Raw genomic sequence first — 24616 nt, 5'->3', positions numbered from 1 at the left:
CACAGAGCAGGCTGGGGGGGTCCTGCAGTAAATGTAGATTGTAGATGTGTAGATTATCAGGCACAAAGGACTTAGCTATTCTCTTTTTATTCCTGATGGGTGTGTCATATGTTGGCTGCTGAGTAAACCACGTTTTGTCGTGTTAATATTCCCAGGCAAATGTAAAAGTCACCCTCCTTCCCTAAAATGAATCATTTTAAAGAGCTTCTATGTAACAGCATGAGGAGAAGGAGACTTTTGTGTATTATTAGCTGCCTCAGAGCTCATCTGCTTTTCTGGCTCCATTATGTGTCAGCCTACCTTGGTGCGCTGCTGTTGCTAATGCATTTCACCAGAGCAACACCAGAATTTTGAGCTTCAACAAACAGCAGTGTTTGTCATAATTTCTTTGAATTCTAAAAACAATTTCATTGAGCTGTGGTTCAATTTTGTTGTTGTTGGTTTGGGGTTTTTTGTTTATTTGTTTGTTTTAAGGTAATTCACTGGCTTAAAAATACCCAAACCCATGGTCCAGTAAAACCTCCTTAGAGTTCAGAGATTCACAGAATGCTCTGAGTTGGAAGGGACCCACAGGGGTCATGGAGTCCAACTTTAAATGGCCCGAAAAGGACTTGAACCCACCTGGTGTAAGCAGCACCATGCTCTGACCAACTGAGATAATTTCAGGGCTGTTGGAGCACAGCTTAATGCCTTGCACTGATGGCTCCTTTTAATGAACATTCCTCATGTATTGATGTTGTAACAAACCTCATGGAACTCAGCATACGTTTCCTTTAATGATTAAAAAATCCTGTTGTATCTGTTCAGTTCAAAATATTCCTTCTTTTATTCCTTCCTTTTTCAGGTCCCTGTTTCCAATTACCGCAATCCAATACTGGATTTGGCTGCCTATGACCAGCAAGGCAGGAAATTTGATAACTTCAGCTCTCTTAGTGTTGTGTGGGAATCCACAAATAAGGCCATTGCTCGTATTGAGCTGGAGCTGCCAATGGAGCTCACTCTGAAGGAAGAGGACAATGGTCAGAAGAAAATGCACGGTATGAGCAGGTTGAAATGAGCATTTCATTGTTTGAAGGTCAGGATTAAATCTGTTTGGCAATGTCTCATCTTGATTAAAGAAATTACTGTAATCTGCAGTCATACTTCAGTTTAACATCAATATGCATTTTTTAGTGTGTGGTATTAAAGAGAGGAGAAAAAAAGGAACCAAGTCCAGTGCCTAGAACCTGTTTTGAGAGAGAAAGTTCTTGTCTGATAAGAATGATCCTAGAGGAACTGAGTGTATTTTTCATCTTTGTTGCATTCTAGGCTTACAAACTGTGGTAGTTGACCGTGAGTTTGGAACTGCTGCCATCTCTGCCACTGCCACTGGATTCCAGCAGCCCCACCTGAAGGCAGCCAGTGCCAAAATACCGGTAACAGCACCCAGGGGGTTTGCCATTTCCCTGTGGTTAATGCCCAGTGTTCTGGTGGCGTTATTTCCTCCACACACAGCACTGTACAAACGAGGCAGCTCCTTGGTGGAGTCTGGTTCGTTCTGCAGAGGTTTGATACTGGTTCATGGCTTTCCTGCTTTCCTCTGCACTAGGTGCTGCTATCCACATCAAATCTGTCTAAGTCCTTGGGAGTTTTTTAACCATCTGAGCAAGGGCATTACAGAAAAGGGTTTCGGTTGGTTTTGTTTCAGTTTAGGGTTTTTTAATGAATTGGTGAATCTCTGCTGCTTGTCCTTCACTAAAGCAGCCATGTGCTTTGTGCAGCTGTCACTGGGGAAAGCAAATGGGTTATTACCCCTGCAAAGCTGGGTGGGAAAGTTCTGCATGAGCAAAGCAAAAGCTGACTGATTCCTCATATGGACCATATGTTCATCTGGGCTCTGACAAATGCTGTCTTTTTTTTTCCTGAGAGACTCCTCCATTGTGTAATGCCTGCCATAAGCCCAGGTTCTCATTTTCCAAGTCATTAGCCACTCCCTGAAATACCTAGTGTGTAGATACTCAACCTAGGGCAGAAAAACAGCAAAAGGTAGTGATGATCATCAAAGAGGGCACATGTAAACAGATGGCAGTTTTCTATTTATGTCACTATTGTAAGCTGAATGTAAGGGCAGTTTTCAGCCTGTGGAATAACCTGACATGTGCAATAACGTGGTCTTAAAATATTCTGCTTCCTAACTGGAATTTCTATTTAATCTTGTTAAACAAGATTTAAGTGGGTTTGAACTATATGCAGTACCTTGAAGACAGACTTGAGGCAGAAAGAAAAATATGCAATGAGAGGTCACAGGATTTAACTCAAAGCAGGTAGTAGATGGGCACCAGTAATGTGAAATACCCTGTGGGCGAGGTTCTTCTCAGCATGGCCCAGATGTGGCATCTGCTTAGGGAATTCTTTGAGAAGTGATCTTTTTTGCCACTTGGTTCTTGACTTTTCCATGAGGTTTCCACTCTTCTCCTGTTGGGAAGTGTGGTGCAGATGCATTTCCCCGAAGAATTTGACTACAGCTTAGTGAGAATTACTGCTGCAGGAGTTATTTCAGATATTTGGTTGTGTTTATTTTTTTCTCTCTTAAAAGTTGAACTGTAATATGAATATGTTGTACAGTCCTTTTGTAGTTCACTGTGCTCTGCTTTGTTAAACCAATATTACATATTCTTTCTTAACTCTTAGAAATAAAGTGAATGCTCTAAACTTTGCAGAGAACACTGGAGTTCTCTTAAGTTCTGTTCTCTGTGTTTAAATTTGGGAGGACTCTGGTAGCTGTAGATGCTAGTCCTTCTACACTTTGTGGGCGCATAAGTTGTTTTTTTCAAATGAGGTGACCTGCTTGCATTTTTCAAGTACATCAGCAGTGGGCTGCTCTGTTCTTCTTTCAGACCTGCCCATTCTCCTTTCTTGCAGCCAAAAACACAAACAAAGGTCTAGTAGATTGGATATTAAGATGTCTTGACTGTTGTTCCATGTTTAAGTGGAACACCCTATTATGTCATTAGGGAAAGATCACATGCTTTCTACATCAAGGAAATAATTCTACTAATGAGGTGAAATGGGTACAGAGTAGTGACTTCCTCTAGAAACCTTTTTCCTTTTCTGAGCTAATGTTGTTAGGAGTGAGTGATTAAACCTTCATTTTGTCCAGTGTTCATATATTTAAGGAAGAATTTCTCTTGGTGGCCTGCTAAGTAGAATCATGAAAAGATGAGTTAGAGCTAGAAAACTTTCTGTGTTTGCCTTATCATTCTGTATGAACTTAGGCCATAGCTCAGAGTTAATACCCTGTCTGTGCTTGTCAGACATCCTTCACTGATCCTGCAGTCGTGGGCCCTTGTCCTCTGCCTTGGCCAGGGGTGCAGAACAGACCAGCCCTGAGGATGCCCTTCCCTGTGCAGGATGACTGACTGAGCCCTCTGGATCTTGTGGGCATCATCCTCATCCTGTGCTCTCAGCTTTGGCTGCCTGCTTTAAACATCCTCCCTGCACACACAGGACTCTGGCAGTGCTGTGCCTCTTTGCTGTAACTGCTGACATTGTTCTTGCAGCACGAAGCTGTGCTCCCAGGGCCTGCCACCATTGAACTGTTGCTCGTGGAAGATGTGAAGGTGAGCCCCACTGGGCTCTCCATCTACAACCACCCTGACGTCCAGGTGAGGAGTTCTCTGCTGCTTTCCACCTGCAGGGAGGAAAACATCACACATTACAGAAGGTGTGGGAGGAGACAGCTTTACTAGAAAGATACAGTCTTAATTCTGGATGCTTTTTTGGTTTTGCAGGCAGAACTTCTCATCCAACAAGGTTCTGGATATTTTTTCATTAATACCAGTGTGCCAAATATTGTAAGAGTGACACATGAGGAGACTGAAGGCATTGCTTTGGTGAGTGCAATATTTTGTGGTTTTACACCTTTTTGGCAACCAGGTTATGGTTCTGCAGCTTCAGCACTCCTGGGCATTTTGCAGCAGGTGTGGATAGAAAGGCAGTAGCTGCATTTTGGATGTGTTTGCCTGTCAAAGTGCTTCAGGCAGGGGATCTTTGCACTGTCTGTTTCAGGCATAGTCTCAGGTACAGGAAATTGTTTCATTACAGCTGTGATGCACTTGTGTTCTCTGTATAAGATAAAAACCAGTTCCAACTACTTCACCCATTACAACTTTGCAGTAAAATGTTCCTGATTTCACAAACACACCATGAAGAATAACATGACAGAATTATTCAGAAGCTATGCAGAAGATTAATTGGTTTCCAAAGCAATACTGGAGTATTTGCTGTGGGCCAGTAGTTCTGAAGGCTTCAAATTTTTTCTATCCTGTAGTGCTGTTTCAGGGTATTTTTTAATCACAGTATTGCATTCTGATTTTGTGAATTAATATCTATTCAGTCATTTATTCTGATCTCCATATGAAATTTCTAATGCACTTTTCCACTAGAAGATGCCACTAAAGTGCAGGTATGCTGGACTTCATCAGGCCCAGGATATGAAATGCATTCTGCAGTGAGCGCCAGTAAAACTGTGTGTTTGCATTGCTGCTTTCATAAGGCAGGAACTTGAAAGGAAACATGTTGCTCTAAAGAGTGGTTTTTATAAATGTATAATTTACAGATTTGCCTTTTAAGAAGTATAAAAGTATAAAGTTAGTGAAATAATGATAACTAAGCTGGAAATAAAAATAACAATAGAATTTGTGAAACATTTTGGTTGTCTGTAACTGTTATAAGTGTGAGGTGAGAATATTTTTTCCAACAAGGCACAGAAATGAGAAAAAAATAGAGATGAGGGGTTTTTTTGTACATAGTACACTGTTCAAACTCTTAATAGTTTTTTAGTCAGGTCTCCCTGATGGGTTTAAGTGATGTACATGAGATTGGTTCAGTGCTCTCGTCTGGAATTCAGGAGTGGAGCAGTGACAGCAAGATAGGCTTTGTGAAGTGTAGGAAGAGATTTAACTGCCTGTCAGATTAAAGGAGAGAAGAGTCCACTTTAAACACTTTTTTTTTTTAATGCAGCCCCACACACATTTGGCAGGTTGCTAGCCCTGTGTGCTGTGCTTGGGTTAATTCCCAATACCAGCCCTGGGTTTCTTTCTCCATGGAAGCAGCAGAATGGCTTGGGAAATCAGCAGGCTCTGTCAGGCTGCTGCCATGGCAGGTACAGTGCAGCCAAGTTGATAGAGGATGAGTTGGCAGTACACTCTTCTGAGAAACTAAATTCACGTGATCTGGAGCAGTGATTCCCAGACTTTTCAGTGGGGCTGCCAAGGAGAAATTCTGTACCTCTCCCTCTGGTTTTGACACAGCAGCTTCTCTGGGCATGGGTGGGTGGTAGCAGGGGAGGAGTGAAGAGTGGTCACCAGTGCAATATACCTGGATACTGGGAGCCACTGGACACCTCATAGGAGAGGAGAACAGCAGAGGTGGCTGAGACAGGAAGTGTTTTAAAAGTTGCAGTAGCCCTGTTTGCCCTTTTCCCTGTTTGCTTTCTCTGGTCTCACAGCCCATCTGAGCTCCATTCCAGCTCCCTCCCCTGGCCACATCCCCTGCCCTGCTGCTCAGCCCCTGTATTAGCCACCTTCTCTGGGAACTGCTGCTGTTCTAGAAGCTGACCTTTATTAAAACTTCACATCCCTTTCTATTTTGAGGCAGAAACAGGAGTAGTGCCCTCACAGAACAAAATGTCAGCTTTCCTCACTGCTCTGCTGCTGACTCCTGTGGTGCTGCTGGGCAGTGCTGAGAGTTCACTGAGCTCCTTTGCACTGGGGAGCCTGGCCATCTCCCCTTGTTCAGAGTTCAGAGCACACAACAGGACACCAAACTTCTCTGCTGTCCTGGCCAAAGGGAGGAGAACAGAACAGGGATTGTCCTGAGGTCTGTGACAAGGTCAGGGAGTTGCAGGAGACCTGCAGAGCTGATGTGAGCAAGGTGTGGGTGCATGGCCTTGGGAGAGGGGACTTTGGGATGTGTTCTTAGTTCTGAGGGTTTGTGTTTGTGATCAGAGGTCTTTTTCTTCATTGTTTTATTCTCTTTATCCATTAAGAAGTGTAACATTCTCTTTGTTTAAAACTAATGGAAAAATAGTTTTATTAAAGAAATACCTGATCTGTCAGTTGTCCTCTTATGTGCCAGGATCTACCACCAGGTTTTGGCTACTCAAATGAAAAGCAGTGACAGTAGAGTACAAATCTTACAGGAAGCAATAGCAATGCTTTACAGGCATAATCTTTGTCCTCGATTTTTTTTTTCCTTATCACTTTGGTTTTCACTCTACTAAGAAAAGTTTTGTTGCTCTAAATGATTTGTGTGTTTTTTCTCCTGATGGTGGGAGAGTAAGGATGCCAGACTGTTCCTGATGAAGAGCTGTTAATTCACTTGGTGCCTGGGGGCTAGCAAGTGAATTAGCTTTGCACTAGCTCAGTAGCGTGATACTTTTTACATACATTTTGGAGCTTGATTTTTATTTTGGTGGAAGAATTCTCTGTGTCTGAGCTTGGAGATTTCTGCATCCAACTGCTTCTGCCTTGAAAGTGATACAAATTTATCCTGTGAACAATAAAGAAAAGAAGTGCTATAATGCAGTTTTCTTTTGACATTGCAGGTGCAGCCTCTGCTCCCAGGATCAGTGACTGTAATGATTCATGACCTGTGTCTGGCTTTCCCTGCCCCAGCTGAAGCTGAAATTCATGTATCTGATATCCAGGAATTGTACGTGCGAGTTGTTGACAAGGTCAGTGCCTTGGAAGCAGCATTAGGAGCTGATCCAGCCTGCCCTGACTCCCTGTGCTGGTCCTGAACACAGAGATCTGATGTGGACAAGGTGCTACAACAGAGAAACAACTACAACCGCCCTGTGTCTCTGTTTCTCTCTCCCAAATTTATCCCTTTAGGTTATAAGTGTCTCAGAGTATCAGGTATCTGTTCACGTTCTGTGTGGCAGCAATCTCAACTTTTACATTTACACAGCAGTATTATTCCATAATTTATATGGACATGGTCATTTACATTTCCTCCTGTTTAAAGTGCATGTGAACAATTCTTTTAGGAGTAGGTTTTGCCCCAAGGTCATTTTCCATATGTCAAGTTTTAAAACTGAACAGAAAAAAGTCCAGTTCATTGCTCTTGCCAGCTTGGGTGCGCCTTAAACAAAAGAAGTGTTGATATTTCTGGATGTTTTAATTATGCCCTTGCCAGCTGAAGGACCTGAGTTCATTCATTTCATCTGACACTAACTCTGGCTGGCAGGGATTAGTCTTTAAAATCAGTGCTAGACTAACCTTGGAGCTCTATCTCCACTACCCTACTACAAGTGTAATACAAAATAAAGTGAAAATATTTATGCTAATAAATAAGCGTGATTTGAATGCAGAATGACTGGATGTGTCTGTTTCAGGTGGAGATTGGAAAAACAGTTAAGGCTTATGTCAGAGTTCTGGATGATTCAAAGAAACCTTTTCCAGCAAAATACTTCTCTGTCATGGATCTCAGTCTCAGAGCAGCATCTCAGCTTGTCTCACTTGTGTAAGTTAATGGATTTTTAAAATTAATCTGTGAATAAGAATTGGCAATAAATTAATAAAGGTATTAGGTTAAAGGCACGATAATACACAATGGCTGAGATTCTATTTATTTTATTTTTGTGAGTCTTAATTACCTGGTAAAAGGTTAAAGATTGTAATTTTTGAGGGAAATTGCCTGAACTAACCTGAAATAGCCTGAATGTTACTGGCTGATGAATGAGACTGCATTCTTTCAGTGATGATGAGGAAGCTTTGTGCATCTTGGAAGAAGTGACGTGGCAAGTAATGTCAGGTGAAGAGTGCTGTGTGAAGGCACATCTGAGGTTATCAAACTCATTGTGTCTGCTACTTGTTTCATTTTCATTTCAGGTATTTAATGTTACAGTAAAGCATAGGTTGCAAAGAGCCATCATGTGCGAAAATGTGATAATTTCCTTAACTTTGCATCAGACAGAGTCACTTAGCCTTGTGGTAAAACTGCTGGGCACTAAATGAGTCCTTTGTTTTGCTATTTGTAATTTACTCAGTAATTTATTATCTCTTGAATGGATTTCTTTGCAGCCCCCTGAGGGAGGCTCTGGATGACCACACTGCTGCTTTCCTGGTGCGTGGGGTGACCATCGGGCAGACGAGCCTGATGGCAACTGTGGCTGACAGAAGAGGACAGAGAATCAACTCTGCTCCACAGCAGATTGAAGTAAATAATTTCAGATAAGATACATCATGCATAAATAAAGTCTGTGCTACAATGGAACAGGAATACATAAATTATGGTTACAGTATGGTAATCAATTTGCCATAAAATTCATTCTGTCTGGAAGCTGACCTAATGCCAGATTTCAGTGTTGTTTAACTGCATATAATGAGTTAAATTTCTTCATGCTCAATTTACTGTGATTAAGCAACTAAAGACTCAGTTTTATACTTGTACTGTTTTGTGGCATAATTTATCTGAAGGAGCCCAAACACAGGTATTCATATATCTGTTTTTAGGTCTTTCCCCCATTTAGACTGCTGCCAAGGAAAGTGACCCTAATTATTGGGGCCATGATTCAGGTGAGGCATCTTCTTATATATTTTCTTTACTTGGTAATTTCTGTTGTAAAATGAATCTTCATAACTGTATTTTCAGCAGTACATACTCAACTTGACATTTGTCTGCATTCACACTGAATGGACTGACAGGATTGGTGGAGAGGGACTTTGGGCAAGGGCCTGGAGTGACAGGGCACAGGGAGTGGCTTCAGCCCTGACGAAGGGCAGGGTCACATAGGATTTTGGGAAGCAATTGATGCCTGTGAGGGTGGGGAGGTCCTGGCACAGGGTGCCCAGAGAAGTTGTGGCTGGTCTGGATCCCTGCAAGTGTCCAAGGCCAGGCTGGACAGGGCTTGGAGCAGCCTGGGATAGCGGAGGGTGTCCCTGCCCGTGGAACAAGATGAGTTTTGAGGTCCATCCCGACCCAACCCATTGTGTTTCTGTGATGAATGCTCCCATGAACAAGAACAGGATCTCATTCTTGAGCCAGCTTCTGTTTTGCTCTATTGCTGGATCAAAGGATTTGTATTTGCTTTTGTCAGTTGAGTGTCAGCTTTTCTGGTGTTAAAATACCAGCACAGCATGAATAAATCTGCCAGCTCCATGAAGTTAAGCATAGTGGGTTTGTTGTACACACTGAAACAGAGAGCAGAGCTCTGCACCAGGGTGCTGAGGAGAAGGGGAGGTAAAGTTTACTGAAACTTTCTGGAGTGGAGGTGGCATCAGCCTGTGACACTCTGTGGGGCACAGGGTTCATTGTGTGCTCAGCTCACACATTTCCCAGGCTGACATCCTGCTAGGACCAGGGGGAATAGTCCTGGAGTTGTCCTGGGAAGGTGCAGGCAGCACTGAAGTCACTGTGGTGCTGAGCAGGGAGGGTGTGCCCTGTAGTGGTGACTGGAAGAACTAACTGAAGGGTTCATGTGCTGTTCTGTGTGCTGTTTGACAGATCACTGCTGAGGGAGGCCCTCAGCCTCTCTCCAACATCATTTTCTCCATTGACAACGAGCACATTGCAGCAGTGAACAGCTCTGGGCTGGTCAGAGGAGTGGCCATTGGCAGTGGGGTGGTGACAGGAGTGCTGCAGGCTGTTGATGCAGAGACAGAGAAGCTTGTGGCTGTATCCCAGGTAATGTTTGTTGTGCTGTTGGGGGCTGAAAGGGGCTTTCTGACTCATGGCTTTGGCTCTGAAAGGGGGCACAGTCTTTATGCCTGAGCAGTGTTACCTCATGCACTTCTCTGGTTTCCTGAAGAGGAAAACTCAAGAGTTCTTTCTCCCTGGCCTGTGAACTTACACAGGTGTTGGCACAGGTAGTACTTTGAACAGGTGGGTAAATCTTGCTGTGCCTTAAACCAGAGGCTCACAGATAACCAGGGAGGCTTTTAGACCAGTCTGATATCTTCAGGATTGGTTAGTACATCTAGAAAAGCCCACCTAAAGAAGCCTTTCCAGCAGAGCAGAAGGTTGTCCTTGTCTGCATTCCCTCTTAGGTCAGGAGGATCCAGAGGGCAGCTGTTGCTGAAAAAAACCACACATTGTCTCCTAAGCTGCAGCAGCCTGTATAGAACACTCACCCCTTGTTGTGGTCTTAACCCATCTCTGAGGTGCAAGCAGTGAATCCCTGATATTCCCTCTGAGTCTGTGTCCTTAGATTTTCCTGCAGCTGAGTGTGAGGGAGGTGGGCAGGCCTGCAAGGGAGCACAGGTCCCTGGGACTTGCATGAGACTCAGAGCAACAGAACTTGGGCCAGATCTTATGACTTCTTCCTTTGTGCTCAGGGCAGCACAGCTGCTGTGAACCACAAAGCTCTGCTGCTTGAAAGGTGTCAGCACAGTCCAGAAAGACACAAAGTGAGTTTTTTTAAAAAAATAAAATATCAAGAAATCTGTGCTTTTTAATGTATGGGCAGCAGTCTGCCCTAATGGTGTGACAGGAGGCAAAGTAAACTTGAAAGGTCAAATCTGCTGCTCTGTGAGGCCCAGGTCTGACCTTTCCTAACCCAGTATATAGCAGGAATAAAATCTATCAGGAGTGCCTGGATATATTAAGAGGAGATATCAGAGTCAAACATTATCCTTTTATTCTCAGTTGTCCCATTAAGTGCTCTACAATCCTCATTTCATTCTAACTCTGCATCATGTCTTCCTTGACCCCTGGATTTCTTCATCCCTCTTCTGCTGGGGTCCCCTGTGATCTTGTCTGCTGCTGTCTCTCAGCTCCATCATTCATGTCATCAGTAATTTTGAGCAGATTTTTTTTCAATTTAGGGGGCATTTTTAAATGCTTATCAATCAAAATTTAATAGTTTTTAGTTTTTTACAGTCCTACTGAATTTCTCCATCTGTGTTTCCTCTGACAAGTCATGCTAATCACACAGCAACAGTGATTAGATAATGGCAAAATAGTGTCTATAGAGCCTGAAAGTGAAATCTGGTTTCTGTTTGACAAGTGCTTACAGTGTCTTCCCTTCCTCCTTCCCAGGACAAGGTGGAAGTTGAGGTGGTACAGCTGACAGCTGTGAGAATTCGGGCACCCATCACACGAATGAAAGCTGGTACTCAGGTGAGCTTGTTTGGGATTGGTCTTTGTCACCTTTACATGTTGGAACTGCAGCTTGTGCTCATTGCAGTCACATCGTCTGGTGACAGCACCGCTGCTCTGGGAGGAACCATTTTCTTCCTAAGAGGCCCTGATCTCTTGCTCAGTGAATTTTAATTCCTTTTGCTGTGGGCAGTTGTTTGGTTTGCATGCTGGCAATACCTAAGCAGGCTGGTTTCTCTCTTTCCAGATGCCAGTTTATGTCATGGGCATCACCAGCACTCAGACTCCTTTCTCCTTTGGCAATGCTGTGCCAGGGTTAACGTTCCACTGGTCTGTCACCAAGAGGGACACTCTGGATGTCAGGACAAGGCACAGTGAGGTAAAGTGTGTGTGTGTGTGTAGTGCATGTGTGTGCAGCTTGGGAAAAGGAAATGGCCACATCAGGGCAATGCAGGGAATATTGCTGCCTCCACTGCCTCAAAATGCAGGATCAGTTGTCAGCACCTGGGTGCCAATGTCTGGGTTTTCCATGAGTCAAACTTTAATCCCTTTCTCCTGTCCAAGGCTGCTTTTCAGCTTCCTGCAAACTACAACTTTGCAGTGGATGTTTATGGCAGAGTAAAGGGAAGAACAGGCCTGAAAGTTGTAGTGAAGGTCCTTGATGCTGCAGCCAACCAGTTCCACAACATGGCAAGAGAACTGTCCGATGAAATCCAGATTCAGGTAGGATGATTTTCTACACAGTTCACGTTGAAGTATCTCCCTCAGAATTGGACTGAAGTCTGTATTTGAAATGCAGGAGTAGCTCCAGCTTTGGTTTATCTTTGAGCCTTTACTCTTTATTGTATAATGTTCCTCATTGGGGCTCCTTCAGTTCATGGGGGCAGGGGGAGTCTAACGTAACTCAGGTGAATATGGGGTTCCCAGCACTTTTTCCCTTGAGAAATCTTATGTTTTCATGCTGAAGAAAATTCCTGAACTTACTACAAGCCAGTTTAGCCGTGACCCTGGAAATAAATACTCTCAGAATAACTTGTAGAAGATACTGGCTCTCCTATTCTCAAATATTCATGTTCAGTTGTCTTATTTTGCTATATGTATTACACGAGATAAGAAAGAGTTACAGCTCTGTTTGTGTTTGTTTGTTTGTTTTGAAGATGAAATAAATAAATTACTGTCTGCACACAACAGTGGGCCAAAATGCCTCTTATTTTCCAGGTGTTTGAAAAACTTCATCTAGTCACTCCAGAGGCAGAAGCAGAGCAGATCCTCATGTCGCCAAATTCCTTTATTAAACTTCTGACCAACAGGTCAGTGCTCAGTTTCCATACTGTGTCTTGTGTCACCTGTTTATCCCAACCATAGGGCAGTTGTGTTTAAGGGAGCTGTTTTGGTCTCTCAGTAGCAGTGTTCATCCATTTAATACACAACTTACCTGCTGGTTCATGGTATCTTACTGTTCTCTTGGGTTTTGTCAAATCTTGTATTAGATTGTAGCTGGAAAATTCATTCAATATTGGGAACTTTCAGATCCTTTTTTTAAAAGCAGCTGAGCCAGTTAAAGCAGTATCCTGCTGCCTGCTTCCTGTAGAGGTTTTGATGGGTGATTGAGGCTTTGTGGAATATAATTCTGTGTATTTCGCACACAGAGGTTATGGCTGGATTTTCAGATTAAAATGTCATTTCCAAATGAGAAATTCTTTTTACATAATCTGTTTTCAAAGACTGACATTTTAGACTCATACCAGGCTTGAAATGTAGTTTTCCCAGCATAATAGTGGTCAGATAGAGACAGTAGGATGCACACTGAGGGCAAAGCTTTAGAGGCATTTACATTTAAGGGGGAGAGAACCCTTAGTTTCATGGAATACAGGATGGTTTGTATTGGAAGAGACCCTGAATAAGTTTTTACACATTTAAGGGGTTCCTTACTTTCTGTTTTGCTTCAGGGACCGAGTGGCCTCCCTAAGTTACCGTGTCCTGGATGGGCCAGACAAAGTCCCTGTAGTGAAAATCGATGAGAGAGGATTCCTTGTCTCTGGGTCTGTCATCGGATCCTCAACCATTGAAGTGACTTCACAAGAGCTGTTTGGCATCAACCAGACTATCATAGCTGCTGTTAAGGTACTTTCAGCTCCCTTCCTTTGCAGTTTCCTCAAGTACATCTTCACTGCTGCAACAGGGTTTGTTTGCTGCACTTCTTGAATTTCAGTTCTGAAAAATGAGCAGTGTAGGAGTTAAAAGTTCTGAGCTTTGAACTGTGGGACACCAGGGAATGTAAGCCCATCATTTCTGTTCAAAAAATCCTTGAGCCAAGAACTTTCTGCATCTGGCAGCATGAGCCTTGAGATACCCACTGCTCCTCTTCCTCCTATCTCTTTACTGTCAGCATCTTCCCTCTGTCCCAGCTAAAGGAGAAAAATGTACAATTGAGTGTTTTAAGTTATTTCTAAGTTTAACTCCTGTAATCACTGTGAAGGGGATTGGTGGATTTTTAAATTTGAATTTTGGTATTTACCATGATGTTCAGTTTTGCCTGTAGGACATGGTGTGGATCTATCCTCTGGGGTGGGGAATGAAATAGCAAATGGGGGCCCAGTGTCACTAAAGCCACCTCTTCTGTGAGGTGGTGGCAGTGAATTCTCCAGCTCTGTTGCTGATGACCTTGTTTCTTCCCTTTAGCAAGTGAAAGATGTCTGATGAGTTTGGGGTGGCTCAGATGCCATTTAGTCAGCACGCAGTGGGACTGAAGTCAGATCCCCCTGTGTGAGTTTGTCCTGTACACAGGGTGGTGATACAAAGCTCTCTGTAGTAGAACCCATCTCAGTTCAGCACCTTGTGCAGCTCATTTGTTTTCCTGTACTCACTACAACTGTAGTGCCTTGATGGAAATTATATTTTTAACCTCGTGAGGTAACATAGTTCATTTTATGGCTGAAGAGCTGAGAGAGCTTGAGAGAATTTGCCGAAGGTCATGTCAGAAAACTTGTGACAGAGCTGGAGATGAGCTTGAATCTATTGTGTCATTCTAAGGCAAAGCTCTCTCCTTCACTTTGTCCTTCTGTCATAAGGTCTGATGTTGTCTGTTTACAAGTGTACACAATTAAGAACCAAACTGCTGCACCAGCATCACTTGACACTTAGACCTTGAACTTGGCTCAAAGAAGGGCTCTTACATAAGCCCGGGAGGGTGGGGGAAGGAGGAGTGATAGTGAGCTTAGCATGGGGCCAAGCTCAGCACTTGCCTGGACCTGCTGCACTCAGTATTTTATTTTATTTTTTCTTGAATTAAAAAAAAAATACATCAAAACCTGAGATGCTTTAACAGTAAAAGGCTGTTTTCATCAATATTAAATTTAGCAGTTGTCCCTTGTGGGACAGTTGCTGAGATTTTAAAGTAAAGCAAGCTTGATAATCTGTCAGGGAAATGGAGTTTTTGTTGGCTTATAACCACAGCTTGTTGGGCAGCTATCTCTATGCACAAAGATTTTAACTGATGAAACCAGCCTGTGGAGCAGACAGTGGGATATACTAATGTTATAGCCACTTATTTATTTTTTTTTTTTTTTTAAGGATTCACCAAAGATGTATTTTGCTTGAGGCCAAATTTGTCCTTTCCTTTTTAAGTTCTGACATGTACATTTTCAGATGGCAGAGTTTTACGTTTTAGCTGAGCCTCTTAGGTCAGGAAAATAAAGGGATTTTTCTACAAGATAAGCTTGAGGCCTTCTTTTAAAATAGTTTTCTCAATATATTTGAGGGGTTTTGCTTCCTCTGTCCATCTATTGTTTATTTTCCAACAGCTTTAACAAAAAGAGCAGCTATAGTTACTTTTGTTGGGTAATTTTGCTCGTTAACTTAGGTAAGTTAATCAAAAATAGTAATATGCTATTTAAAAGCCAAAATATTAGGTTGTCAAGTCTTTGTCTTCAGAAAACCTTCCTTGACTGAAGTGTTACTGCAGAAATGTGGGGGTGTGCACATATGGTTAATGGAGCAGACTCTCCTGAGGAGTTCAGAGCAGTTCCACCTTCTGTCTTGGCTGAGGGGAGGCACTGAGGGAACTGAGCTGAGCCCCAGGGTTTGTCAGCTGCCAGCTCTGCCTGGAACAGCTTGGCTTTCACCTGCTGCAGGGTAGCTGGGCAAGAGTGACTATTCCCCTTACACTGTGAGTTACCCTTCTTATACCCGGGCAATGAATTGCACCTTTTATTTCAGGAATTACTAGGAGACAGGTCATGGGGCTGCTTCTTCTCTTGCATATCCAGGGAGTCCTAACAGTTTGAGTTGAGAGGATAGTAATGTGTTCTCTGAAGTCTCATGTGATGTATGTTTCTGCATGGTTATTGCTTGTTTCAGTTCACAGTGATACTAGAAAAAAAGGACTAAGAAATATCAGCTGTGAGGGTACAAAGCAGACAGAGCCAGGCTTTTCTCAGCCATGGCAGGACAAGGGGAGCACACAGGAACCACAGTGTGAACATGGGACAGCAGGACAAGGGGAGCACACAGGAACCACAGTGTGAACATGGGACAGCAGGACAAGGGGAGCACACAGGAACCATAGTGTGAACATGGGACAGCACTTTGTACTGGGGTGGCTGTTGAGCACAGAGTGCAGGAGGCTGTGGAGTCTCCATCCGAGGAGATGCCCAGGGGCTGCCTGCACGTGGTCCTGACCAGCTGGCCCTTGGTAACCCAGCTTGAGAGGGGGACTGGACTGGACAGTGTCAGAGGCTCCTTTCAGCCTGTGAAGTGGAGATACTGATAACAACAGCTTCATGTGTTAGTCCTGGCATATGGCTAAATGCAAATGACTTATAGAGGCAGCTCTGGATATTTACATAAAAAGAACTCTTTCAGATTATTTTTATAGGGGCATCATAAAAAGCAATTTAACTTCCCTTCTCACTGCTGATGTTTTTCCAGGTCTGCCCCATCTCCTACCTCAGGATCTCCATGAAGCCTGTTCTGCTGACCCAGAACAAGGAGGCACTGCAAGCCCTGCCCCTGGGTGTGACACTGACATTTACAGTCCATTTCCACGATAACTCTGGAGATACTTTCCATTCACACAATGCTGTGCTCAACTTTGCCACCAACAGGTAGGTGTCTGTCACGGGTGATAATTACAGAGAGCAAAAATAGGCCAGACACTCAGAACAAAGATTGTTCCAGAGATACCAAGTGAACATGCAGCTTGGGCTGGGATTAGCAAAGCAAGGGTTTGTCTCTGTGGCCTTCAGAGGCAGTGGCAGGAAGGAGAGTTGCATTTAGCAATCGATATTCCCTAGCCATGGAAAGCTGCCCAGATAAGCATGGTCCCAGCAGGGCCTGCAGGAGCTGTGCTGTGCTCTGAGTGACTCTGAATCATCCCCCTGCATGCAGCAGTGGCCCAGAGAAACAACTGATCCATCAGCATCTGCCTCTCCCAGTGCTGTGTTCCACTGACTCACTGAGGGCTTATGTAAGGTGGGGAATGTTCTGGATCAGGGGCTGTCTCCTCAGATAGGCTTGTGCAACCTTCCCACAGCAGGGACAAGCCTTTGGTCTCTGCCTCCCAGAATAAATGTTGTGAAGCAGCCTCCTGTGCTCGTCAGTAAAATACCACTAATGCTGTTACTGAAACACGGTTTGTTTTCTGCAGAGCACCTTGCTGAGTTTGGTGAATACCAGAACTGGCAATCCAATGGCATTGTGTCTGGGAAGTTGCATATTGGTGTTCAAATTTCTTGGCTTCCTAACTCCCTTGAGAAAAGGGAAAAGAGACAGATTATGTCATTCTAAAGCTCTACAATTCTCAATTGTTGTGAATACAATTAAGAAGTAGTTTTCATGCATAATTACAGTCTCAATATTCCCTCAGCATAGTGGTGAACTGAGAGCTGTAATTTGTCTCAGTAGCACCTAAATAATTTTTATAATTTCCGTACTTTGCTGGACTTCATCAGATGACTGCTCCTGAAAACAAGCAGTCAGCCAGCTGAAGGGTTTGATACCTCTCTAGCTAGACAGACAGTGCCATTCCCAAGCCTTCCCTCATGCAGCAGCACTTGTGTTTGTGTGCAGAGACGACTTTGTGCAGATCGCCAGGGGAGCCACCAACAACACCTTTGTGGTCAGGACTGTGAACGTGGGGCTGACCCTGCTCAGGGTGTGGGATGCGGAGCACAGTGGCACTTCAGACTACATCCCACTGCCTGTGCAGCCTGCCATCTTCCCAGAGCTCCCAGACGTGGTGGTGGGGGATGTCCTGTGCCTGAGGACCTTGCTGGCGGCCCAGGAAGGTGAGTGGCCTCCAGCTGTGTGGGTTAGCAGCTGTTCCATGGGACACCAGTCTCAGGAAAACCAAATGCATAATTTACCGTGTTTGTTCAGAATCAAATGCCACTGTTCTTCTTCATTATAAAAATAGGTTTGATCAACTCTAATTTTAATTGCACCATGCAATAAGTCTCTTGTTTTGAACTCCTGAGCATCACGCTTCAGACATTTCTATTCCATTAGCTGGGAAGGCTTGGTTCTGTGGGACTCCAGCAGAATCAGGCCTGCCTTCACTCACTGTGTTTGACTGTTGGTATTGCTGGGCTTGTGCCAGAGTAGCTGCTGGGCAGTGGCACTCTCAGACACCACAGTGGTTCCTGGGCACGGGAGGGGTGTGCCCTGCCTGGCAGTGACACTCTCAGACACCAGTGCCCAGGAAATGCTGCAGCTGGCAGCAGGGTGTGAGCAGTGCCCCCGTGGTGTTTTCCAGGCCTGCCAGGTGTGTGGAGCTCCTCCTCAAGTGCTCTTCTTCTCATGGACTCCAAGACTGGCGTGGCCCTGGCAAGGGACTCTGGGATGGTCACTGTTTACTATGAGATCCCTGGGTTACTGAAAACCTACAGAGAGGTGAGGCACTGTTCTGGTCCTGCTGAGATTGGTTTGTTTGGGGTGGACCTCACCAAACAGCATTCTGAGGATTTTTTTTTTTTGTGCTAGAAATACTTAGAAATGTTCTTTTAAAAATGCAGATGGTTGGGAAGTATTTGGTACGTGACCAAAAACATAATGTTTTTTTAAAGCATCTGTGCTAAAGAGGTAAATGTAGCATATCAATTTTGATTTTTCACCTCTACTGTTCTTATATTGAACATTTTGATTCCTTTGTTGGCTGAGTTGTTTCCAGATGCTAACCGATTTTTGAGTATGGCTGCTGTTATGAATGAAACTTCAGTGCCAGCAAGAACTTGCTCAGGTGTTGTGCCATGCATCACTGATCAGAAGTACTCCATTAAATTATTTTGTTTATCTGCTATGCAATCGTACTGTTGACACAATTCACTGCATCAACAGCACAAGCACTAGACATTCTTTTAAAATTAAATTTAGACATAGAGCTTTATGCATATTGTCTTCCTACCCAACCCCTAGAAGTTAAAATGTTTTTGCTCGCTTAAATTGCTTGGAAAGGCAGTTTCTAATATTAGAGAAATGTGGGATTTCAAAGAAAAACATCATCTCACCTCTTGGAGTCTTTCACAACCAATCCAGTCTGGTTTTGCCTTAATTTTTATTTGTTGAAGCACTTTTTGGTAACAATGTGCTTCATCCTTTTTTCAGATCATGATTAATGCACCTCAGAGGACCACAGCAATGCATGTCAGTGGCATGCAGGCAAGCTTGCAGGGAGTGGCAGCCTCAAAAGTAATAGTTTCAATTGGGGAAACAAACAAAAATTTGAAAGGTATGATTAAAAACTATTCATGCTGATGGTTTATTGTGTGTTTATGGATTAATGATGCTTTTGTTTGTGTTATGGGGTTTTTGTTTGTTGTTTAAGGGTAACAGGATCCCCGGGAACCTCAAATGCCTTTCTAGAGTCCCAGGAGCTCTAGGAGCCATGGGATGGAATTTGGAAGGTGTTCTGGAGCACTAGTAAATTTCACAACTAAACAAAATCAGTAGATTTCAATGGAGGTACCATTTTTGATCATATAAACAACAGTTAATGGGCAAACAGCTAATTGCTTGTATGTTTAATTGCAGTTGCCTTCTTGGAGTTGTTACATTTTCTTACTTAGTTACCATCCTTAAATCTTTACAGAACTTGTCACCAGTCAGAATCAGTACAAAGATTAACCATCACATTGTGTCCTGTATTCAATGTGCTGTATTTTGTGTGATGATAGATACTTTTAGCTTCTAGCTTAACAATTAGCACTTCTACCAATAGTTTTTTATTTTGCCTTATCTAAATTATTAGCCTACCAAAATACCGTCTCACCAGATACTAAAATCTAACTTGAGGCTCCCAGGATCGTGTAAGTTATTCAAGAGACATCTGAGCAGAAAATTCTCTGCAGCTTATTCTTTCCTGTAAATAAATTATTCCTGTAAAGAAAACCCCATAACATATAAAATTTTCATTGCTGTCTCTTTGGGATTAGACCCTGAGCAAGGACAGCTGTCAGTGATTTCCAATGATTTTAATATCCTCATAACCTTGTGAAACTATTTCAGAAGGTGGTAGAATAACCCAATATTTCAAATAATGATTTTGCTTTTAATTAATTCAACTTAATTAGTTACAATTTTATTTTGTAATGAATTATAGATGAATTGTTTCCTTCCTCCTAGGGGAGTGCTCACCTGCTCAGACTGAAGCCATTGCTGAGTTACAACCCCAGTCCATTATCAGTTGCCATCTTGATTTCAACAGTGATGCCTTTGACTTCCCAGCACAGGATATTTTTGTGGCAGAACCTGGATTTGATGCAGTTTCAGGTAAGGTGTGACAAGATGCCACACTGCAGACAAACACAAGCCCTTTGGTCCAGCAGATTCCACAGAATCCCAGCATCATGGGTTGGGTTGGAGGGATCTTAAAGCCCATCCAGTGCCACCCCTGTCATTGCAGGGACACTTTCCACTGTCCCAGGTTGCTCCAAGCTCCCACCCGGGCCTGGGACACTTCCAGGGATCCACAGCTGCTCTGGGCACCCTGTGCCAGGGCCTCCCCACCCTCACATGAAGGATTTCTTCTTAACATCCAATATAAACCTCCTGTCTTTCCTTCTGAAGCCTCTGGGCTTTGCTGTGTAGGAGCTCAGGCCTCAGTGAGTTGCTCACATGGACACTTCTTGTTTCAGTGGTTTTTCTGCCTGTGACAAAATCCTGTGTTGGTTTTCAGAGAAGGCCAGAAGTCAGTGGTGGCCTTCTCTGAAAACCAACATGTTTTGTAGCAAGTGAAAGAAGCAAAAGAGCACTCAGGTGACAAGTATTCCAAAAGTGGAATGTACCCCTGCCAAAACGTCATGAACTGGGTCTTAAAATGGGGGGAAATTGCCAGACACTGTGGAGGTGGAAATAAATTTGTCAAGTCTACAAAGTGTAAAAAGTTTTGAAAGTGTAACGTGATTTAAAGCAGCACCAAACTGCAATGGACTTAAAGAACATTATTTATCTTTTAGATTCATCCCTGAACCCATTGTGTAAACCCCTATTCTGCCCTGCAAATGCCTGTTTTACTTAGCTAGGGGAAGAAAATAAGGGCAAAACATGCACCTGGCAAGTTCTCCTTCTTACTGATCCTTTTTATCTTCTATTCTCTGGGAAGTTTTTACTACCTTTACTGCTAATTACAGATTAATTGGTCCTATGTGACACTAGAAACATGGTGAATATATAACTTTGAAAGGATCTTTTATAAATAAACTACATCTTCACGGACTTGATAATGGTGATGGTAGGTGGCTAAAATTTTAACACCAGTTGAAAAGAATATGAAATAGGATTTTCAATCTTGTTTTCAGTAAAGCTTTTCAGTGCTAGTGTAAGTGTTATGTTCAAAATGGAACTGAGTCTCAATAGCATATTAGAATAAAATATGACTGGAAGTTACCAGCATAATGTTTTTTTCATGACGTTCAGTTTGGGACAAGGAATAATTCTGTAGCTGTAGTGCTGGGATTGTGATGTTTGACTCCACAGACACACTGTCCCAGTCCATCTGTGCACCCTCATCACTGCTGGCTGAGCTGTACCACCTTTTCTAGCTTTTCTCTGATGACACCCCAGCAATCTCGCCGTGCATGGAGAAAAACCTCAAAGGTGAGCAGCACACAACCCAAGCTGTCTTGTTCCTGCAGGCCACTACACGTGCTCCATCAGGATGCACAGCCTGACCGACAAGCAGCTGAAGCACCTGAGCAGGAGCCAGGCCGCGCTGCGGGTGACGGCGGCGCTGCGGGGCGGCGCGGGGCCCGGGCAGCAGCTGGGCACTGAGGTGCCCTTCAACCGCTGGTTCTACGCCGACCAGGCCGAGATGCTGCTCAGCAACCAGGACGTGAGCTCCGTGCTGAAAATCTTCGGTGCCAGCGACATCCTGGATAGCCTGGAGGTGAGTGTGTTCCCAGGGAGCGTCTCAGCACAGCTGAAAGCATTCTGAGCTGTCACATGCAGCTTCCTAGTGCAAGGCGCTCCCTGCCATCTTTACCGTGTCAAGATTTGTTCCTGAGATTATTTGGAAATGCTCATCTTGGAATGATGATTCTTCCTCAGTTTTCACTTCTCACGGGATCCCAGAGTGGTTTGGGTTGGCAGGGACCCTAAAGCTCATTCTGTTCCAATGCATTGCCGTGGGATGCCCCTCAACCCATCCAGCCTGGTCCTGGGCTTGGGGCAGTACAGGTGTGTCAGGCTCACCTGGGCATACAGCCTGGCACGTGAGAACCATGGGTCAGGAAGCAAAAACCTGCTTGAACCCTGTGGTGGGGGAGTCTTGCCCAAGTATTTGTGTGGCTGACTGCCCATAGCACACACAGCCCATTGAGGGTCTGTGGGTTTTGTTTGGGGTTAGCCCAAACCTGTGGAGGAGGCAGGTGAGAGGGGGCACCCTTGGCAGTAGGCCGGGGGAAATGCTGCCAGTGTCACTGTAAGGGTACACCTGACTCCTCTGGAGGGGGGAATTGCTCAGTGTTTCTGTGGAATCCCCCACTGCTGGCAGCTGGCCTGGAAGAGGAGCTGTGCTGTGCTGTCCCAGCAGTCTGTTCCAGGTTGGATGTTCCCTGTGCAGGTGAAATGCGAGTCCCCAGCAGTGAAGGTGCTGGAGAAGGAGAAGTCCTATGGGCTGCCCAGTTACGTGGTGTACACTGTGAGCCTGGCTGATCCCAGAGTTCCCAGCCAGGGCTCCCTGTCCACCACTCTCACTGTCTCCAGTCCCCTGACAGACCAGTCCATCACCATCCCAGTGACAGTGATCTACCTGACTGACAGAACCACTGCACCCATGAGATGTAAGTTTAGCTCTGCATTCCATATGCCAGCAGGAACCTTTAGCTTTTCTGATGTTTATGAGGTTAACTCTTAAAGCACATTGGAGAAGATGCTCCTTTTAATTCAATATTGCCTCCTCTTAATCAATTCTGCAGATGAAGCCACTCTCTTCCAGCAGTTTGTTGAATCTTACCAGGTGATGATCTTCACACTCTTTGCACTCTTAGCAGGGACAGCTGTTATGATCATAGGTAAGAGAAGGAAAGATTGCACAATAATTTTTTTCCATAGCTTCTTACAGTGTGTTAGCTGTAAGATAAAAAGGAATGATTGCCAAGTGAAATTATTTTGTTTTGTTTTGCAACTGTCTTGCAGCCTACCATGCATTTTTCTCGCCGAATGAGCAGCACAATCAGCCAGTGTTCCACCCAAAGACAAGTCTTCAGCACACCCCTAACAGTAAGCAGCTGTCACCCAGTTGGAAATGAATTAATTGATTAGTCTGGCCATTGCACTGGAATTGAATGTAGGAAGGTCTGTAATCAAGAGTGGTAATGAAAAATCATTCACATTCTTACAGATGTGTCCAAGTTACAGTGAGCTGCAGGCCTGGGTGTAAACACAAGTGCCTGATGCTTCAGATAAAATAAGGCAAATTCAAGTGAACATCACTTGCTGAGGGGAAATGTATTGTGCCCCCCTGAGACTTAAGTCCCGAGCAGGAAAACCCACAAACTTTTGATACTTGCAGGATACCTTTTGAAGAGGCACTGAGCTACAGGGATGATTTCACTTGGGATGGATCATCAGGTTCATTGCCGGTGTTCAGCAGATGATCAAGAGCAGTTGTTTGTTCCGTCTCCCACCATTCCCAAGCCTGATTGTTGTCTTCTCCTTCCCATGTTTCAGGCTCCATCATGTCACCTGCACATTCCTTCAGCTCCCAGGCCTCCAGCAGGCAGAGCAGCCCCTCGTCCCCGCTGTGGAGCACGGGCTACGCTTCTCGCTAGAGGCAGCACAGCTCCTCCTCATGGCAGAGAAAAACAAATGTACAACTCAGTGCCTTAGCAAGCTCAGCAGCTTCAGCAGTCGGATTGTAATTCAGGTTTGCTCTGGAATACAACTAGGTCCTTAATTTATTTAATTTTTTTACTATTTAGGGCTCTTTGAGTTTATTTTTTTAGGCCAGTGCTTCAGTTCTCAAAAGCTTGTTTTATCTGTTGTCTTTTACTGCCTGCACAAAAAGCAGAGTTTATGCTAGTCTGGCTTTCTTGCACTCTTCAAGCAACTAGAAGTTATATCTAAGTTAGAGTGATAACAATTTTTTATTTACTTTTTATAAAAATTAGATTTCTTTCTAATGAACTTTTTTAAGAAAAGGGAAATGAGAAAAACAAGTGAAATATGAGCCAAAAATTTGAAGGATTGTATATTTCGAAGAACTGGTTTTTATTTTGCGTTCCAAAAACTCAGGAATGTATTGCACTGATAAGTGTTCTTATATTTAGCCTTACACTGGGATTCACCAGCACAGTATGCTGGTTTAGCATGAGGAATGCTGGAACAACTGTGAATAATTTAGAAGTTTTTTTTACAACAACAATTAGAAAAGGAAAAAAAATAAATCCAGAACTTAGTGTGAGTTCCTTTGGGTACAACTGCAGTATTCCTTGGTACTGTAAGCACTTTTCTGAACTGGGAGTGTGAAAGCATGTGCCTTTTAAGTGCACCTTTCTTCTGGTAGGAATCCTTTATTTTGAGGATATAATCACATCCCAGTCACTTGTATTTGTAAGCAGGGTTTTGCAGCTATCAGATAAGGGGTTTGTTTACATATAATAAACATCCCAGTTTTAACTGTGAATACTATTCTGGCTGTCTGAACTTTCCTAAGGACCATAAGGAAAGTGAAATAACAAAATACTTCATGCAAAATACTTTTGTGTGCAGAACTATGCAGGCAAATGGATGAATGGAATGCAAACCCAGTGCATGGCAGAGAGTTTTGGTTTTTCACAGTGTTAAAAACAAAAGGATTGTTACATGTAATTGTACTGAGTCTTGTTTAACTTACTGGCTAGTTTGGAGAAATTGTGCCTTAAGTGCTAGTACTACTTACAAAGGTCAGTTTGGATGTAGATAATAATTTGAATCTGTATTAAAGACTTTTAAGACTCCTTTGTTTTGAGTTTTCTTGTGGTATGGCTGTTCAGAGTCTAGCACTGGACTATATTATTTAAATCTGTATTATTTAATAAAGTTTTTAAAGATTCCTTTA

The 24616-nt window shown here is 43.6% G+C and overlaps 1 protein-coding gene across 1 annotated transcript in view; it reads left to right on the top strand.

Annotated features, from left to right (window-relative positions):
* Positions 1 to 24616, top strand: part of NUP210 (nucleoporin 210) — a 49465-nt gene extending 24849 nt beyond the window's left edge. Inside the window, exons 17-40 of the mRNA XM_064432156.1 lie at positions 845 to 1037; positions 1309 to 1415; positions 3540 to 3644; positions 3771 to 3872; positions 6587 to 6715; positions 7379 to 7506; positions 8067 to 8202; positions 8499 to 8561; positions 9490 to 9669; positions 11023 to 11103; positions 11330 to 11461; positions 11647 to 11805; positions 12301 to 12392; positions 13032 to 13206; positions 16012 to 16187; positions 17152 to 17369; positions 17837 to 17973; positions 18685 to 18808; positions 19702 to 19848; positions 21213 to 21463; positions 22139 to 22358; positions 22494 to 22589; positions 22714 to 22797; positions 23248 to 24616. Of these exons, the coding sequence (XP_064288226.1) occupies positions 845 to 1037; positions 1309 to 1415; positions 3540 to 3644; positions 3771 to 3872; positions 6587 to 6715; positions 7379 to 7506; positions 8067 to 8202; positions 8499 to 8561; positions 9490 to 9669; positions 11023 to 11103; positions 11330 to 11461; positions 11647 to 11805; positions 12301 to 12392; positions 13032 to 13206; positions 16012 to 16187; positions 17152 to 17369; positions 17837 to 17973; positions 18685 to 18808; positions 19702 to 19848; positions 21213 to 21463; positions 22139 to 22358; positions 22494 to 22589; positions 22714 to 22797; positions 23248 to 23348 (3336 nt within the window). The 3' untranslated portion in view covers positions 23349 to 24616. The remainder of the gene's footprint in view (positions 1 to 844; positions 1038 to 1308; positions 1416 to 3539; positions 3645 to 3770; positions 3873 to 6586; positions 6716 to 7378; positions 7507 to 8066; positions 8203 to 8498; positions 8562 to 9489; positions 9670 to 11022; positions 11104 to 11329; positions 11462 to 11646; positions 11806 to 12300; positions 12393 to 13031; positions 13207 to 16011; positions 16188 to 17151; positions 17370 to 17836; positions 17974 to 18684; positions 18809 to 19701; positions 19849 to 21212; positions 21464 to 22138; positions 22359 to 22493; positions 22590 to 22713; positions 22798 to 23247) is intronic.

Source organism: Passer domesticus, chromosome 9 (assembly GCF_036417665.1).
Source record: "Passer domesticus isolate bPasDom1 chromosome 9, bPasDom1.hap1, whole genome shotgun sequence".
Classification (NCBI taxonomy): domain Eukaryota; kingdom Metazoa; phylum Chordata; class Aves; order Passeriformes; family Passeridae; genus Passer; species Passer domesticus.
This window is presented reverse-complemented; position numbering and strand designations above follow the sequence as displayed.